The sequence below is a fragment of the Aspergillus neoniger genome (genome assembly GCF_003184625.1).
Source record: "Aspergillus neoniger CBS 115656 unplaced genomic scaffold BO87scaffold_63, whole genome shotgun sequence".
NCBI classification, from domain to species: domain Eukaryota; kingdom Fungi; phylum Ascomycota; class Eurotiomycetes; order Eurotiales; family Aspergillaceae; genus Aspergillus; species Aspergillus neoniger.
Window position 1 is genome coordinate 13,841 of NW_020291191.1, and position 19,336 is coordinate 33,176.

The window sequence follows — 19,336 nt, forward strand, 5'->3', positions numbered from 1 at the left end:
TTGAGCTCCTCAATTGTTTTGTTCAGGCCAGAGACTTCGGTAGTATGCTGTCCTCTGCCTGTCTCAAGCTCTGACTGCAACTTCTGGATTGTGGTGTTCAACTCAGAGAGCTTGGCCTCATGGTGTCCCTTAACAGTATCGAGTGCTGACTGAAGATTCTGAATTGTGGTGTTAAGTTCCAGAACTTCCGCCACATGCTGTCCCTTTATCTTTTCCGCCTCCGACTTCAAGATCTGGATAGTAGTCTTCAGGTCAGCAATCTCAGCAGAGGATTGCTCCTTGCCACGATTGAGATCAGATTCGAGTGAACGAATCTTTTTCTGCAGGTCAGCCACCTCGGCTTCATGATGCTTTTTTACTTGGAGACTTCTCCTCTCATGGTCTGCAGATGTTTCCTTCAGCTGTCGATCAATGGCTCGTAACTGTTCGCCATGCTGTTTCAAGAGCACATTTTGAGCGTGTTTCTGCTGCTCCTTTAAGGCATTCAGTTCTTGTTCATGACTCCGCTTCAATGATTCACAGATCTGCTGCAGTTTAGAAGACTCTAATATGGTGGCGTCTCTCGTCTTTCGGTGTTCAGCCTGTTCGTGATCGAGCTTGGATTGCAGAGCAAGCAGATCCGACTCCAGCTTCTGTGACAAAGCGCCCTTTTCTTCTAGTTCTGCCCGAAGCGAGTCCACAAGTTCGCGAGAAACTCCTCTTTCAACGCCATTGGTGATCACTGAGATCTCGATCTCGGGTTCACGGTCAATCGCACGTAGCAAGCGGCTGAAATTGTCTTTGAGAAATTCAACAAAGGTCCTGTCGAAGTAGATTTCCGGAAGGCCACCGTCGTATTGTGCCCCCACAGTCTGTGGTAGGACCTCAAAGTCACGTACCAGAGGATCCTCTCTGAACCGGGTGATCCGGTCAATGTATTGTTCTCGTCCTAGCTGCTCGATCAACAACTTATGCAGAGTCTTCCGCGGTATGGGCGAGTCCTTTGAGGAAAATTCGTATATAATTCCGAGTAGAATGGTGCAAAGACCCGGAACAAGTACGTAAGTGGCTCCGCGGTGCTTGATTTCTTGCAGCAAGGTCTGTATGCTGCTTCCCTCACCCAACAAGTCATTTACGGCATCCGGTTCTTCGAAGAGCCAACCACAGAGCAGCATCAAATATCCAAGGGTGATTCTTTCATCATCACTTCTTTGAATACCGGTGATCAAGTTGCCTACTATCGTCTGGATGCAGGTAACGACTTCTTCACCCTGTTCAGCATCCCCCTCAGTCACACCCATGGCGATTGATTTGGCTTCAGCGTTCTCGAACAGCAGTTGGTACATCAAGACAGATGCCATCCAGGTTTGGTAGGGGTCGGCATTTCCCCGAGCTTCTGGCGGCATCAACAGGACAGTTAGGATATTGGGGATCTGGTCTTCTCCGCTAATATGGCCTTGGATCGCTCTTCCTAGCACGTGGACACGGATCCCGGTGTGGTTTGCGAAGAATGCCTTGATACATTCGCAAGCGGCAAGTCGCGCATCGAGAAGCGACAATGGAGCAGGCTCGAGAGTCAATTTCAGCAGCGCTTCGATAACATTGATACGCTGGAGTTCTTGATGTGTCGAATCCCCATTGACAGCATTCGGAGTAGGACTCGAGCCCCAAATGACCTCAACGTCTCCAAAACGCTCCTGCAAGGGCTTATTGCTACGTATTAAGTCGGCGCATGTCGCAAGAGCCTAGCACAATTAGCATCAACTTTACAGACGATTGGTGTGTCATACCTTGGATGTCACATTGACATTAAATCTTTGACCGAAAGCAGTGTTCAGGACTTGTTCCATGACACCATTGTTCCAGAACGCTGTCTGGTTGGCAGGAGTGTTGACCCCTCCTTTGATTAAAAACAGCTGGACGATAACCAAAAGTCCCCAGAGGCTCTTATCCCGATGCGCGAGAGCCCATTGTGGGGTGGGCTGTTCCGAGTCCTGATCCTGATTGACATCCGCGAGGAGCTTTGCTAGCCTCTTGACACAGCCCGTTTCCCGAAAATATGACTGGTTGGAGATGTTGAGCCTCAGAAGGTTCGCGAGTAAGGAAAGGCAGTCTTCAACCACTTCCGATCCGTGAGTCAAGGCACCTTCGGCTTCTATCAAGGAGAAGATAAGGTCAAAAGCGTTTTCGAATGCGACGAGCTTTTGAAACTCTTCGGAGGCCGGAGTGAGAGCGATCAGGAGAATCAAAGCTTCTATCCGATGCACAGTCGTAATTAGCAACAGTAGCCCACAGCGCTCCCGCGCTGGGGGGGAGCTCAACATACCATTGCGCACCGGCTCTCTAGCATCTCCCAGAGCACTGACCAGCCTCGGTATACCCAACGGCGCCGTCAGGATACATTCTTGTGTTCTTTCTGGCCGTGCGCTCGAGATCTGGAACATCAATTGCAGGGCATACAAGCGAGAGTAAAAGTCACGAGTATCCAGGAGGTCAAGGAGCGCGGTAATATTGTCTTGACGCTTTTTGCCTGGTCAGCAAGTGCATGTCTCGGCCAGTAACATGTACAAACCTGCGTAAATTCATCGGACAGCCAAAGGGCGATTTCGTCTGAAGCTTCGGGCTAGACAGCGCATATCAGCAGGGGATGCGACAAACTCGGCTGAAGAGGCCACCAACACTATTCTCGTCCGGGGTGAACAACATCAACAAGGTCTCCAAGACCACCTTCAACGTATCGACATCTTCACGATCATCTTTGAGGCTGTTGATCAACGGGCGTAGTGCGCCCGAAGCAACGGAGGCAGGAAAGGACTTTGCAAAGCTTCTCAATCCTTGTATAGCTGCCCGTCGATCTTCTAGTAAAGTTGCACTCTGAAGCCGACCAGTCAGAGTATTAATTGTGTCGGTGGCCGTTTGTTTGGCCGGCGCCTGCGACTCGAGGATTCGGAACATCGCAACTGGTAGCTCGTAATTTCATGGTCACCGCCGGCCGGGGGCGTAGCAAGTTATAGGCATTGAATTTAGGGAGGTGTGGGGAGAGAGGAGAGAAGCGAGTGGATCAGCCAGCTGAGTTGTTCTCTCCGAAGCTGCAGCGGCAGCAATGGGTGGTGGTGATTATGATGAGAGCACACGGGATAGTGCCAGTAGTCCGCAGTATGGAGTTAGTAGTAGCCAAATAAGCCGCAACGATACCTAACTCAAAAGAATCAGAGCCAACAATGCTGTACTGCTGTGTCCCGACTGGTCATTGGTCAGGGGTTTGGGGGGCCCGCTGACTACGTACTTTGCTGCTTTGAGTCTAGTGTCTAGAAGGGGAAGTTCTGCCGGAACCGCGACAAAAGAAGCGCCGAGATCTCGGATTTCATGGTCGCCGCAAGTCGACCGGCCATTGCGATCGCAGAGACTTCCACGCCTTCATCATTCCCCCTCACCTCTCGAGAGGGTCAGTCTTTTACTCCTAGTCATTCCCACAGTGTGGGATCGCGAGTTTCCCTTTCCCCTACACCCCATACCCTTCTACGGAAGTAATCATTTACGGGTCATTCCTGCAGACTCGGAGACGTTGAGATAGCCGATGCAGCGCATCAGCGAACCTGGCTTAAATCGATAGATCTACTCCGTATAATCTGTACAAACATCTTCATACACTCTTTGTCAAATTCTACTAGCAATCATGGGTGTCCCAGCGCTTTTCAGATGGCTTTCCAACAAGTATCCAAAGATCATCTCCCCCGTTATCGAGGAGTTTCCGCAAGAAATCAACGGCGAAGAGGTTCCCGTGGACACCACGCGTCCCAATCCCAATGGAGATGAGATGGATAATTTGTACCTGGATATGAACGGTATCGTTCACCCATGTACTCATCCGGAAGGAAAGCCGCCACCGTCGAACGAGCAGGAGATGATGCTGGAGATCTTCAAGTACACCGACCGTGTGGTGAACATGGTCCGCCCGAGGAAGCTTCTGATGATTGCTGTCGGTATGTTGTAACTCTAATCGCGTCGCCTACTTTGATCAAACTGTTAGACTAACTCATGCTTTTCGCCTAAACTAGATGGTGTCGCGCCACGCGCAAAGATGAACCAACAACGAGCCCGTCGGTTCCGCTCTGCTCAGGAAGCCAGAGAGGCAGATGAGAAGAAGGAAGAATTCCGCAAAATGCTTGAGAGGCAAAACGGCAAGAAGGAAGACGAGGATATGCAGGAACAGGTCATCCAGAAGACGTGGGATAGCAATGTCATTACCCCGGGAACGCCTTTCATGGATATTCTCGCGGCAGCTTTGCGCTACTGGATCGCTTACAAGCTCAATACCGACCCCGCTTGGGAAAAGGTTCGTCTCCTGGTCTAGTTCTTGTTGTATATCTTACTGACTCAAGCAGCTTAAAATCATCATTTCGGATGCGACGGTTCCGGGTGAAGGTGAACACAAGATCATGGAGTTCGTCCGGTCACAGCGCGCGTCGCCAGAGCACGACCCCAACACCCGCCACGTCATCTATGGATTGGATGCCGATTTGATCATGTTGGGTCTTGCGACTCATGAGCCCTATTTCCGGGTCCTACGTGAGGATGTCTTCTTCCAGGAGTCAAGGGCTCGGACATGCCGGCTATGTGGACAGGCAGGCCACAAGGCGGAGGAATGCAAAGGTCAGGCAAAGGAGAAGAATGGAGAGTTCGATGAGAAGGGTAAAGGAACCTCACTCAAGCCCTTCATTTGGCTCAATGTGTCAATCCTTCGGGAATACCTTGCTGCGGAGCTGTACGTTCCGCAACAACCGTTTCCCTTCGACTTGGAACGTGCTCTGGATGACTGGGTCTTCATGTGTTTCTTCGTAGGAAATGATTTCCTTCCTCACTTACCCTCCTTAGATATCCGTGAAAATGGCATCGACACTCTGATAGCTATTTGGCGTGATAATATCCCCGTCATGGGCGGGTACCTGACCGAGGATGGACATGTTGACCTCAAGCGGGCCCAGCTTATTCTGCAAGGATTGGCCAAGCAAGAGGATGCTATTTTCCGTCGTCGTAGACAGGCCGAGGAGAGGAGGGCTGCCAACGAGAAGCGGCGCAAGCAGGAAGCACAAGCGCGTGAAGAAGGTGCTAGGAAGCGGAGAAAAAGCTCTCCCAACTACGAAGCCTACGAGACACCTGCCGGCAATCCTAGCGGTGGTCGGTCCAAGGGTGCCGCAGATGCGGCGCCTCCCAATGCCGTGGAACTGATCACGCCTCAACGGGGAGAACTGACCCGGGAGGCGAGGCAGTTGACTCACAGCATGGTTACTAACCGCGGTGCGGTGTATAAGGCTAACATGGCGAACAAGAGTGCTGCGGCCATCCTGAAGAGCAAGCTCATGAAAGGTTCGGAGGCGGAGGAACCCTCCGAGAACACCGAAGAATCCGGGTCAGAAGCTCCAGAGCCTTCCGAGGAGAAGACCGAAGAGCAAACTTCGCCTTCGGTTCTCGGTAAAAGAAAGGCGGATGAGGTGGCAGAGGAGGCCGCAACGACGCCGACCAAGAAGCCATCCGCGGGCGACTCTCAAAACGATGAACTGCCGCCCGACACTGTCCGCCTGTGGGAAGAAGGATACGCTGATCGGTACTATGAGCAGAAGTTTGGCGTCGATCCCGAAGACAAGGAGTTCCGCCACAAGGTCGCACGAGCGTATGCCGAGGGTCTTGCTTGGGTTTTGAGATACTATTTCCAAGGATGCCCCTCGTGGACGTGGTACTACCCCTACCACTATGCGCCATTTGCGGCTGATTTCGTGGATATTGGCGAAATGGAGTTGCAATTTGAAAAGGGAACCCCATTCAAGCCCTTCGAACAGCTGATGGGAGTTCTTCCGGCTTCTTCCAACCACGCTATCCCTGAAGTCTTCCATGATCTGATGAGCGATCCGGATAGTGAGATCATCGATTTCTACCCGGAAGACTTCCCCGTGGACCTGAACGGCAAGAAGTTTGCTTGGCAGGGTGTCGTTCTACTTCCCTTCATCGATGAGAAGCGACTGCTGGCTGCGATGGAAAAGAAATACCCTCTTCTCTCTGATGACGAGAAGCTCCGGAACTGCGTGGGCCGGGATGTGTTGTTGATCTCCGAGAGCCACCCACTGTACCACGATCTGGTGGCCAACTTCTATTCCAAGAAACAGGGAGCCCCCAAGTACTCCATCAATCAGCGAATCAGTGAAGGTTTGGCTGGTAAGGTTGAGCGCAATGAGTCGTACATCCCGCACAGCTCCTTGGTATCGTCTCTTGAAGAATACGGGATGCCGAGTTTGGATGATGATCGATCTCTCACGTAAGTTACTTGTTATCTTTCCTACTTCTTTGTGCTGTTTACAGTTAGCTAATGTTCCGGATCCATGGATTAGGGTCAATTACGAAATCCCCAAATCCAAGCACGTCCACAAGTCCATGCTCCTTCGGGGCGCCAAGCTGCCACCCCCGACCCTGGACAATGCGGATATCCAAGCTGTCAAGAACAAGGCACACCACTCGGGCCGATTCCATGGAGGAGCTCCGCTTCGCAATGGCCACCGGGGAGGCCGGATCAACTATGCCAGTGAGCGGCCGAACCCATTCGCGGCCCATCTGGACCCCAAGTTCATGCCGCCCGGTAACAGTGGTGGAGCGCCGACGGGCATGCCTTCTGGATGGGTTCCTCCGAACGCTGGAGGCGGTGGTTACAACCGCGGGCCACCGCCACCTCCCCGCGGAGGAGGAGGAGGTTACCACCAGCGATCGCACTATGGCGGTGGTGGTGGTGATTCCTACAACCAACCAATGGGCAATTACGACTACTATGGACGTAGTCAACAAGGATACTATCAGCAGCAAGGATCCTACGGTGGTAGCAACCACAACAACGCGTACCGTGGACGCTCATCCAACTACGGGGGATCCGACCATCGCGGTGGGTATAGCCGCGGAGGTTATTCAGGTCGGGACCACTATTCGTCCCGGAACTCTGGCGGTGGTGGTGGAGGTGGATATGGACGGTATTAGATAAGGGGATTCATGTTCTAGAACATGAGAGATTCGGATGAGCAAGGGAATGTCTATTACGCATGATCGATCCAGGGCCATTTGCGCCAATGCCACGTTAACTATCTATCTACTTCCTTCTTGTTGTTTGTATGCTTATCTCTATGACATTGTGAAAAGGGCCAGAGAAAAGAGAAAAAAGGAGGCCAAGTGATCGGAGGGCCGGCGTTCGATTGGATAATATTTGCTGGGGTTCATTCTATACTACAGTATTTGTATAGCAATCAGAAGGTCTCGCGAGCATCGCGAATGGATTCGAAACCTTCCTTCCAACCATGTAGAACAGCTTGTCAGATCAATATATAATGCTGTATATACCGCTCAGCTGGAAGTAATTCTTTGCCCCGTAACATTTGCGGCCGCGATAGAGTCAAGTCTCAAGTGTTCGGATCCGGATCGGGGTGTCAGACGTGAGGAGGATTCACGGATCCGGAATGAGGATGGAAGGAGTCTGGAAGTGTCAGCTTGACAAGACGTTTCGAGAGACGAGGGAGCTCGTGTTAATAATAAGATCGAGGTTGAGCAACACGAGGAGATCGTAGCTAGTCAGATTGGTCCACAATTAGGTCTTCAGATGTCAGACAGGGCAGTATCTAGAGTAACTCCGGTGGAGAGGCGGAGTTGCCAAACCAACGGGCGCGACGACATCGGAGCGGGAGGAAAAGAAAAAAGGTAACGGAGGAGAGCGACTGTGAGTCAACGACTCCAATTGCGACCACCGGTGGATCTCCTTCTACAATAATCCCTCCCCTCCAACCCAATAAAAATTCCCCCATTCTTTCCTCTTCCTTCTCGATTACTAGTTTCATAGTGACTACAAACCATCCATCCATCCATCCACCCTCCTCCATCCCTCGTGGTTCCGGCCCCCAACTTCCAGCCATCTGGGCATCTTGGAAGAACTCTCTCTCTCCTTCTCGCTCACATCTCGTCTCGTCTGAATATTTCCTCACCGGTCAAAGCGGAGTTGCGCCCCGCTGTCGACGAGGAACTTCCTTTCGATTCATTTCTTACTCAGGTACAATTCCCTTTCTCTCCCTCACACTCTCTCCCCCTCTCCCCCTTGCGCCGTATATATACATATACATGAAAGTATTTCTTCCCCTTCCCAAACATTTCCCCCAATTGAACGAGTCACATTCTCCCCCCCTCCTTCTACCCCCACTTGCCAGAAGCTTACCGGTTGCAAATCCCCCCACAGTATGAATTAGAGAGACACACTGGCATCTTATTCCCGAGTTGACTACGTCTCCATTCCCTCCTGATATTCTCCGAACGATGAGCGAACCCACGAAGATCAGCATCTTGGGTCGTGAGAGCATTGTCGCGGATTTCGGTCTCTGGCGCAATTATGTCGCCAAGGACCTGATCAACGGCTTGTCCTCCACGACCTACGTCCTCGTCACCGACACCAACATCGGTTCCCTTTATACCCCCAGCTTCCAGAAGGCCTTCGAACAGGCTGCTGCCGCCGTCTCCCCCAAACCTCGTTTGCTCGTCTACCATGCCGCCCCCGGTGAAGTCTCCAAGTCGAGACAGACAAAAGCCGACATTGAAGACTGGATGTTGAGCCAGAGCCCGCCATGCGGTCGTGACACGGTCGTCATCGCTCTGGGCGGTGGTGTCATTGGAGATCTGACCGGTTTTGTTGCCTCGACCTACATGCGTGGCGTCCGCTATGTTCAGGTCCCCACAACACTTCTCGCCATGGTGGACTCTTCGATCGGCGGAAAGACCGCCATTGACACACCATTGGGCAAGAATCTGATCGGTGCGATCTGGCAGCCGTCGAGGATCTACATTGACCTGGAGTTCCTGGAGACGCTCCCGGTTCGGGAGTTCATCAATGGTATGGCGGAGGTGATCAAGACCGCAGCCATCTCCAGCGAGGAGGAATTCACAGCGTTGGAGGACAACGCCGAGACGATACTGTCTGCCGTCCGCCGGGTAGTCCAGTCTGGCCAGCGCCGCTTCGAAGGCATCGAGGATATCCTGAAGGCTAGAATTCTGGCGTCTGCTAGACACAAGGCTTATGTCGTCTCCGCGGACGAGCGCGAAGGTGGTCTCCGGAACTTGCTGAACTGGGGTCACTCCATTGGTCACGCCATTGAGGCCATCTTGACCCCTCAGGTTCTCCACGGAGAATGTGTCGCCATTGGTATGGTGAAGGAGGCCGAATTGGCCCGCCATCTCGGCATCTTGAAGGGCGTTGCCGTGGCTCGCATTGTTAAGTGCCTTTCCGCCTACGGCTTGCCAACTTCGCTGAAGGATGCCCGGATCAAGAAGCTCACCGCAGGAAAGCACTGCTCCGTCGATCAGCTGCTCTTCAACATGGCTCTGGACAAGAAGAACGACGGTCCCAAGAAGAAGGTCGTTCTGCTTTCTGCCATTGGACGCACTTACGAACCGCGCGCCAGCGTTGTCCCGAATGAAGACATTAGCGTCGTTCTGGCTCCCAGTATCGAGGTCTACCCCGGCGTCGCAACCTCTTCGAACGTCGTCTGCACTCCTCCGGGCTCCAAGAGTATCTCCAACCGTGCTCTGGTTTTGGCCGCTCTCGGTTCGGGCACTTGCCGTATCAAGAACCTGCTGCACTCCGACGACACCGAGGTGATGCTCAACGCTCTGGAGCGTCTGGGCGCTTGCACCTTCTCCTGGGAAGAGGAAGGCGAAGTGCTCGTCGTCAACGGCAAGGGAGGCGACCTTCGGGCCACTTCCCACCCTCTGTATCTGGGAAATGCCGGTACCGCTTCCAGATTCCTCACCACTGTCGCTACCCTTGCCGCTCCCACTGACGTGGATTCGAACGTTCTTACTGGCAACAACCGCATGAAGCAGAGACCGATTGGCGACTTGGTCGACGCCCTGACCGCGAACGGTGCCTCGGTCGAGTACATGGAGAGAAAGGGTAGCCTTCCCCTGAAGATCGCTGCCTCCGGTGGATTCGCGGGTGGTCAGATAAACCTTGCCGCCAAGGTTTCATCCCAGTATGTCTCCTCGTTGCTGATGTGCGCTCCGTACGCCAAGGAGCCGGTCACCTTGAAGCTGGTGGGTGGAAAGCCCATCTCCCAGCCCTACATCGACATGACCACGGCCATGATGCGCTCTTTCGGTATCGATGTGAAGAAGTCTACCACTGAGGAGCACACCTACCACATTCCTCAGGGCCGCTATGTTAACCCTGCTGAGTACATGGTGGAGAGCGATGCCTCTTCGGCTACCTACCCTCTGGCCATTGCGGCGATCACCGGCACTACTTGCACTGTGCCCAACATCGGTTCCAAGTCCCTCCAGGGTGATGCTCGCTTCGCCGTCGATGTTCTCCGTCCCATGGGCTGCACTGTTGAGCAAACGGACAGCTCCACCACTGTTACCGGAGCGCCTGGTGGTGTCTTGCGGCCCCTGCCCAACGTCGACATGGAACCTATGACCGACGCTTTCCTCACGGCTTCCGTGCTCGCGGCTGTCGCGCGCGGTGATGGCTCAAACCACACGACTCGCATCTACGGAATCGCCAACCAGCGTGTGAAGGAATGCAACCGTATCAAGGCCATGAAGGATGAGCTTGCCAAGTTCGGTGTCATCTGTCGTGAACATGACGACGGCATTGAAATCGATGGCATTGACCGCACCAGTCTGCGTCAGCCTGCCGGTGGCGTTTTCTGCTACGACGACCACCGTGTCGCGTTCAGCTTCAGTGTTCTTTCTCTCGTCACTCCTCAGTCGACACTGATTCTGGAGAGAGAATGTGTCGGCAAGACCTGGCCCGGTTGGTGGGACTCGCTGAAGCAGCTGTTCTCCGTGAAGCTGGAGGGTAAGGAGCTGAAGGAAGACGAAGCTGCGGCTCTCACGCAAGCTGAGAAGTCCAGTGCATCCATCTTCATTATCGGCATGCGTGGCGCTGGAAAAACCACCAGCGGGCAGTGGGTTGCTAAGACTCTTAACCGCCCGTTCCTTGACCTCGACACCGAGCTTGAAGCTACGGAGGGAATGAGTATCCCCGACATCATCAAGCAACGTGGATGGCAGGGATTCAGAGACGCTGAGCTCAGTCTTTTGCAACGCACGTTGAAGGAGCGCTCAACTGGCTATGTCTTCGCTTGCGGTGGTGGTATCGTCGAGATCCCCGAGGCGAGAAAGTTGCTTATCGATTACCACAAGACCAAGGGTAACGTTCTGCTCATTATGCGGGATATCAAGCAGGTCATGGACTTCCTCTCCATTGACAAGACCCGCCCCGCTTATGTTGAAGACATGATGGGAGTCTGGCTGCGCCGGAAGCCCTGGTTCCAGGAGTGCAGTAATATTCAGTACTACAGCCAGACTGCTGCCTCTGGCGGTCTCGCTCGGGCATCTGAAGACTTCAAGCGCTTCCTCCGCACTGTTACCGGAGAGGTCGACAGTCTTAGCACCATCAAGCGCAAGGAACACTCGTTCTTTGTTTCTCTGACCCTGCCCGACCTCCGTAATGCTAGCGATATTCTGAAGAAGGTATGCGTCGGCTCCGATGCAGTGGAGCTCCGTGTCGATCTTCTGGAAGATCCGACGATGGATGGTGTTATTCCTTCCGTCGACTACGTCGCCGAGCAGCTGTCTTTTCTGCGCAGCCACGTCACCCTCCCTGTCATCTTCACTATTCGCACCAAGAGTCAAGGTGGTCGCTTCCCTGACGACGCCCATGCCGAGGCCTTGGAGCTCTACCGCCTTGCGTTCCGATCTGGACTCGAGTTTGTGGATTTGGAGATCGCCTTCCCCGACGAGATGCTGCGCACCGTCACGGAGCAGAAGGGCTATTCTCGCATCATTGCGTCGCACCACGACCCCAAGGGTGAGCTCTCCTGGAGTAACATGTCGTGGACGAAGTACTACAACCGTGCGCTGGAGTACGGTGATGTGATCAAGCTGGTCGGAGTTGCCAAGAACCTGGACGACAACAACGCCTTGAGGAACTTCAAGAACTGGGCTGCCAGTGCTCATGATGTTCCCTTGATCGCTATCAACATGGGCGACAACGGACAGCTCAGTCGGATCCTGAACGGCTTCATGACCCCTGTATCCCACCCCAGCCTTCCGTTCAAGGCGGCACCCGGTCAGCTCTCCGCTGCTGAGATCCGCCGGGGTTTGTCTCTGATGGGAGAGATCCAGCCCAAGAAGTTTGCCATTTTTGGCACACCCATCTCCCAGTCCCGTTCCCCTGCTCTCCACAACACCCTGTTCGCCCAGAGTGGTCTGCCTCACGAGTACAGCCGCTTGGAAACCGCCAAGGCTGAAGATGTCAAGGACTTCATCCGCTCCCCCAACTTTGGCGGCGCCTCGGTCACGATCCCTCTGAAGCTGGACATTATGCCATTGCTGGACGAGATCGCACCCGACGCCGAGATTATCGGTGCGGTGAACACGATTGTGCCTGTTTCTCGGGGTAAGGGCCAGCCGGCTCGCTTGGTTGGTTACAACACGGATTGGCAGGGCATGACGCTGTCGCTGCGCAACGCCGGTGTGTACGGATGCAACGGAGATGCCAGCGCCGTGGTGGTTGGTGGTGGTGGCACCGCTCGCGCCGCCATCTATTCTCTGCACAACATGGGCTACTCCCCGATCTACATCATTGGGCGATCCCCCGCGAAGCTTGAGAGCATGGTTCAGACTTTCCCCAGCAGCTACAACATCCGCATCGTCGACACGATCGATGCGCTGGATACCATCCCCAAGGTGGCCATTGGCACGATTCCGGCCGACAAGCCGATCGATTCGGGCATGCGCGAGACGCTGTGCCACATGTTCGCTCGGGCTCAGGAGATTGATGCGGATATGGTCAAGTCCGTGGAGAAGGTGCCTCGCGTGCTGGTGGAGATGGCCTACAAGCCGTCGGTGACGACGCTGATGCAGCTGGCCAACGACGCCGGATGGCACACAGTTCCTGGTCTGGAGGTTCTGGTTGGCCAGGGATGGTACCAGGTAGGTTCTTCCAGATGACTATATAGGATATTGAGTGAAGACTAAAGTGGTGTACTAGTACCAACGCTGGACCGGTATTTCGCCTCTCTACGACGATGCCAGGGTGAGTTATTTTATCGAGATGCATTTGATGCAAAAGACACTTGTGACTGACTGAATCGATTACAGGAAGCCGTGATCGGATCTCCCGACCCTAACTCGGCATGAGTTCTGCGAACTGAGTGATTCACATGAACGATCTCGGGTTGTTTTTACTACATTTATTCCGCCTTCAACGGCGACTTGATATAGTTATCAGTTTTGACTTGATAAAGTCAGCTGGATCATATAAATGGAGTTTCCTATTATTTTCAATAATTATCCATTTCCATATTGTAATACTTGGTATGCCCACTAGGTATCATGTAGACAAAACACAAGCAATACAGACAGCAACATACATACACCTACGCGTCTTGAATCCACCGTAACCCACCGACTCGCACTCCCAACATCGAACATCCATACCAGTAGGAGTAGAAAAGAGTCATACGTAGTGTATACGAGAAGGGGACACGCACCACCTGAACTAGAACTAAAACAACCCCACAGATTTGCACTGATACTGACGACTACTAGTAGACGATTAACTTTGTTGATAGAGACCTATAAATAGAACCGCTCGGAGATATACCTGAGTATACAATAGCCTCATCAAGACATAAACATGTCTCTCAAATAATAGTAGTAACAATATACGTACGTATTGAATTGATTTGATTGACTAACAATAATTCGCAAGTCATTATCCACTCCTCAGCTAGCCAGAACATCGCGTATGCAATCCATACAGTGAAAAACAATAATAGCAGTAATCAACAATAGACTTGATCTAGAATCAGATATCAAACTACAACTAACTACTAATACTACTAAAATAAATCCTAAGCGAAGATCAGATTTTTTTTTGATAGTAAGCAAGCGGATAAATTAATCTGATGTGCTGGTCAGATTGAAAATATTGGTGGGGGGGAAGTAAGTTGTTGGTTCTAGACCCGACCGACCGACCGGTCGCGACCGGGGTGTGCGGGCTGTGGGAGAGTCTGGACCGATCTTGTCTGCTTGTGTCTACATTCTTAGTAGATAGTTATCAACAAAAGGTGGTATGCTAAGAGTCAGGCTGAGGGGGTCATGTGCGCATTGCGAGATTTGTAAATTGAAAATTCTTCGGTGCTACTGATTAACTGACTAGCTGACTAGCTAGCTAGATAGTAGTTTATGTATGTGGTTGTTTTGGGGATATTCTAGAAGGGTCTGTTTTTGGTTGCATTACTCAGTACTACTAGTAACACTGGTAGATGTGTTGACTGTTGTTATGCTAGTAGGTATCTTCTATTATCTGATGAGTAGTATAGGAATATATTTTTGTGTTGGGCGGAGGCTGAGTATCCGGGAAGGTAATTATTGGTGCGCGTATGTCCGATTCAAAGGCTTAGTATTCATATGTATGTATATATATATATATATATATATGTATGTGGCATATATTAAATAATTAAGACATGTAATATTCAAAACTTCATATACACTCTATAGTAGTTCAAAGAAAACACAGTCTTGTGGCTGGCGGGGTAGTAAAGCCCGATAACAATGTGTCACTAGTAAAGGTCTGTCTGATGGTGGATAATTATAAATAGTAACTTTCCTCGGTTCAATCATCAGATAGATCTTGGCCCATCATGACTCGAACAATTGCTACTACACTACTACACTAGTCTATGGCATGTCTCACATCAATAATTGATAAGGTGATTCATTGTCATAATTGACTAAGTCAGTATTAATCTTAGTAGTTGACTAGTTAGCTGTCATGATCAGCTGCCACTAAGACATTGGTCACCAGCTGGCACGAGACACTTTCCTTAGGTAGTATTGTTCAACGGTCGGTCGCTCGGTCGGTCGAGAACCTTCCATGGAATGATTAATTCATTGATTCGGTTGGGTACCTATATACTTGCAGAGAATAGATCGTAGTTCGGTTAGTTAGTCAGTTAGTTAATTATCTACATAGTAAGTAGTGTCCATGCCCAATCAGCATAATCTTGGGCTGTGGCATCCTTGCGACCGGAGAGAAAAGTAGGGTAAAGTAAGTAGTGGGTGGATGCGGGTGACCCGTGGTGCCGTGTACCCGAACACAACAATGTGTCTCAGTAGTCAGTACTAGCATCAGTCACTAGTGATCTACCGGGCCGATGACCCAACGACTACGTAGAATACTCTCTCCAAGTCTTGTCTTGATATCTCTCTCTATCTAACTACCATCGATGAAATAGACTCACAGGCAGGGAAATGAATAATCTGATGGAGACTCGGTGGATATTCACGTCATCAATGCACGCGAGAACCATGTCATGCCCGGTCGGGGAACCGAAGATCGTAGGAGCCATGATTTCCATCGGGCATCGCCTCCAGTAGATTCCCCGAGAAGTTTTGTTGCAAACAAGCCGGTGACTCGTGGGAACTCGGGGAGGAAGTGGGGGGAGGAGATCCGGAAAAACAGGTTGCAACGGATCAATGAGCCTGCTATCGGATGTCGGAAAGACAGGATTGCGAAGAAGACAGATGAAGGAAGGGGGGAAGAAAAGCAAATAGTACAACCTATCCGAGTAGGTGCTGGCTGTACTGGTGTAGGGAAGATAGTAGTCCGGGACTAGTCTGGAAGTTCGTTGGTTTGCAAGGTTTTTCCCTGGACTCGGCTTTGCACGGCCCAAAATTAGAAAAGTTCTAGAAAAGACGTGGAAGAAGTCTATACGGCTGCGCCGAATGGAATTCCCAGCAGACTAAACCGTTTTGGCGTGGTCTTGCATATCCTTGACGTATGGAACCAGCGGTTGTTACCGAAATTACGGCGTACGGACGGAGTACGGGGCCCGAGTTACGCCTAAACGGGGGAAGAAGAGCGAATGGGGAGCTGCCCGCGGAGAATCCTGAACGACAAATCGATGAACTGGCAACCGGGCTGTGGCTGTGCGCCCTCCCAGCCAATCACACGCCGGGATTCATCCCTGAACAGCTGCAGGGGGGAAAGACGAGCGGAGAAAGAAAGGGATCATGGAATCCCGAGAGAAGAATTTTCTCATCCTTCCATGCATTAGTCTGTCACTAGTTGCGTCCGTTAGCATGTGGCAGGCAGGGGAGTCTCGCACACTGTTGTCCGGGTTGCTGGTACGTGCTACTAGTAGCCCGAGATCGTCGCCCCGTGCGAGCATAGAGTGCTGACTGGGCACTCTTCCCTACCAATGAAAATTTTTCACTGCCGTCTAAGGCCTTTCATAATGCATTTGTCTTGCAGGGTTCCTGGCGAAGGATTGGTCCGGTCATCCTTGTAGCACATGGCGTGGTCTTTCCGCTGGGAAGAAAAAAAAATTTGACTTTGGTGGTTGCTGTTCGGCTACATGCTTCGGCAGTCCTGAAGACGCTGTGTTCCGACAACGAGTGGAAGTGGTGATGTCTTGCATTACGAGCTGAAACTCTCTGATCTTCATGCTCGACTCATTCAGTTTTGGGGCTCCATGACATCTGTCAAATCATGTAGCTCCATTGACGTCGGATCACGGTCTTCCTCCCATTCCCCCGGCCGGGGAGGAGGGGCTTTTCCCAGATACCCGTCCCTCAGACCCGCCGGGGTCCCATACAACTCAAACACTGGATATCAACGCCCGGGACAACTGGGGCAACTTGTCCACTCCAGCTAGGTCCAACCAGCGAAGGCTGTAGTCTTCCCTGTTCCGGTCGCCTTGTGCTGACGGACGGCATCTGCGATACACCGTAGAAAGAAAAGTACTCTGTATAGGTATAGGCCACAGGATTTCTGCTACGGCTGAATGCAGACGATCCAGCCAGCTGGGTCAGAGATAGTGGCAGCCGGGGCAGAGCCCATTTGCTGTTACCTAAACTCGAGCTTTAAGTCTTTGCCACCAGTTTCAGCTGTCTCGTCTACTCCTGTGGTGGGCCCGCAAGTTGGGGCTTTTGTTTGGGGTCCTTGACAGGGCTCTGTGCCCATAGCTTAGTTGGAATGGAGTTGTAGTGGAACCTGGTGGCTTGAAGCCAAAAGGTAGTTGCATTAAACTATCCCCAATCACAGGTGTCAATGTACCAAGGTGGTCGAGCATGTGTGGACCGGAATCAACGCCCGTCCCTCCACGTTGCGTACTTTGTATATGAGGCGGCCACGCGTAGACAACCTAATCGAAAATTTTTTCAGGGCAAGCAGGAACGTGCCAATAACGTTTGAATCTTGCTTTTTGCATGTGAAAACGATAGGAAAACCTGGATCGTTGAAGGGGAAAGAGCTTTCCACCAGTCACACCACTACCACCGTAAGTCACCTCACATTGTTTTTGCACTTGGTGTAATCTAGCAGTATGATTTGCAATTGCCTAAGGGGCAAATTACTACGTATTCGTAATCGTGCAACTTGGAACCCATGCAGAGATGACTCTTGTGAATACTAACTAAGACTAATACAGAGACAATGACTCAACGCCAGGAGCAACCAGATGCAACTCGTATGGTCCCAACGGGTATGACTTCCTCCGATACAGGACATGTGCTGCTTCGGTTAGCGCGCAGGACCGTGGAACACTCAAGACATAATCTGTCATGCCATGATAAGAGCATCAGCTGACCCGATCACGCGTGGAGAGAAAAAGATGGCATTGCTGCAAGAGAGAGAGAGAGAGAGAGAGAGAGAGAGGGACCATAACTGCTGCATGGCAGGCAGGCTGGGGGGTGGGAAAAAGAAAGGACCACCGGCCGAGAACCCAGTTCGGAACAGATGTGCCGTGAAAATCAGGCTGCTAGCGTTGGAGGCAGCGCTAAGGCACCTCGGCCCAGCTACCCTGTCCAGTTGCAGTTTTGCTGTTGTGTCGGCGATACGCAGTCTCCGAGGCCGGGGTCATCAATCTTGGCGCCGGCGTATGCCCGACCTTTTGCCGGCCCAGACAGTTCTCGACCCGTCTCAACGTTCAACATGACCGACCACATTATCAAATTCTCTCTACATTTGCTGACAAGTGTGGGTGGAATGCAGTAGTGTCTGCCAGAAGCATCTTGTGACGGTTTTACTCGGGCAACTCCGTGGAGTTTCGCGGCCGACCGATTACTATTGTTCATCCGGTGGATGATGAGTGGATTACTAAGGTGCGACTAAGGCATGAGACATGCACTAGCCACATCATTGTGGCATTGTGGCGCAGACAACCTGTGGCTTGTGGGGTGGTGTCTGTTCGCGTTGGCACCTATTGACTAGTTTGTCTGTATCGATGATCGGCAACTACGGAGCAGACCCTGATGCATCATCCAGCCAGGGCAGGCAATGCTGAAGAAAGGATCTTCAGCTTTTCTTGCTTTGCCGCGCACCGACTCCTTCCCACTCCTTTTCGTCGGTCGTACATGTCATCTGTAAGGGTTTTCACTCTTGGTGGTCCGATCGCAAGACAAACACGAGATCGGTATCTGGTTCTGCATTGCTTCTCAGATGCCATGTTTTACTTAAGCAACGACATTGTGGCTGAGCCGTGTCCCATTGGCTGCCTCGGTTCCAGAGGAGGAAAAAACTAAAAAAGTTACAAAACAAACGATGCTTCTTGACACACGGTGTGGAGTCCGATTCTGGTGTTTTGGTGCGACTAACGGATTACTAGTTTACCCGACTATATCGGACTTGTAGCCCTGTGTAGACTGGTAGGGATTTATCAGATAGATTAATTTACATCGAACTAACTGTAGTAGCTGAAGAATCCATCCCTACCAGTCCTACAGTACTCACCTGGTGCATTTCCTTCTTTACCCTAAATTAATTAGATCTAGTATGACCAATAAATAAATCACTTGATTCAAGAAACTGCCAGAAATTTCCATCCCCCGTAAAATCCGAGATATTTCGGGTAAATCATTTGTCTGGACTTATCGGACGAAACAGCTGAGGGTTTAGCGGGTGCAGAAGTTTACTAAGAGTTTACCAGACAGTGCAGGCATGCTGAAGGGGAGGAGGGGAGGGAAAAAGCAAAACGACCAAAACCAATGAAAAAAAGAAAAATACCCACTTGGGAGACTGGGAGTGTGGCTTGGGGGCTTTTTCGGGGGTGGGACCGCATTGGATAACCAGCTCCCCGGAGATGCAGATCGAAAAGTGCAAGCCAAAGTGGGTCTCTGCCTGGTGGTAAGGCATGTAAGTTTTACGTGTTCGGCCGTACGTACGGGTATGACGGAGTAAAGTATGAGAGATGGGTATGAATAAGTTACTGACCAGCCAGCATACGCTTAACCCGATCTGGCGAAAAATAAAAAATCGAGTCACAGAGGA

At 51.6% G+C, this 19,336-nt stretch overlaps 1 protein-coding gene across 1 annotated transcript; it reads left to right on the forward strand.

Moving 5' to 3' along the window:
- Positions 1 to 8,313: 8,313 nt before the first annotated feature.
- BO87DRAFT_321765 (pentafunctional protein ARO1) lies at positions 8,314 to 13,197 on the forward strand (the record flags this gene model as incomplete). The annotated part of the gene is made up of 3 exons (XM_025619948.1): positions 8,314 to 12,990; positions 13,049 to 13,093; positions 13,159 to 13,197. 3 exons carry the CDS (start codon positions 8,314 to 8,316, stop codon positions 13,195 to 13,197), a joined length of 4,761 nt encoding a protein of 1,586 aa, XP_025474079.1.
- Positions 13,198 to 19,336: the final 6,139 nt, after the last annotated feature.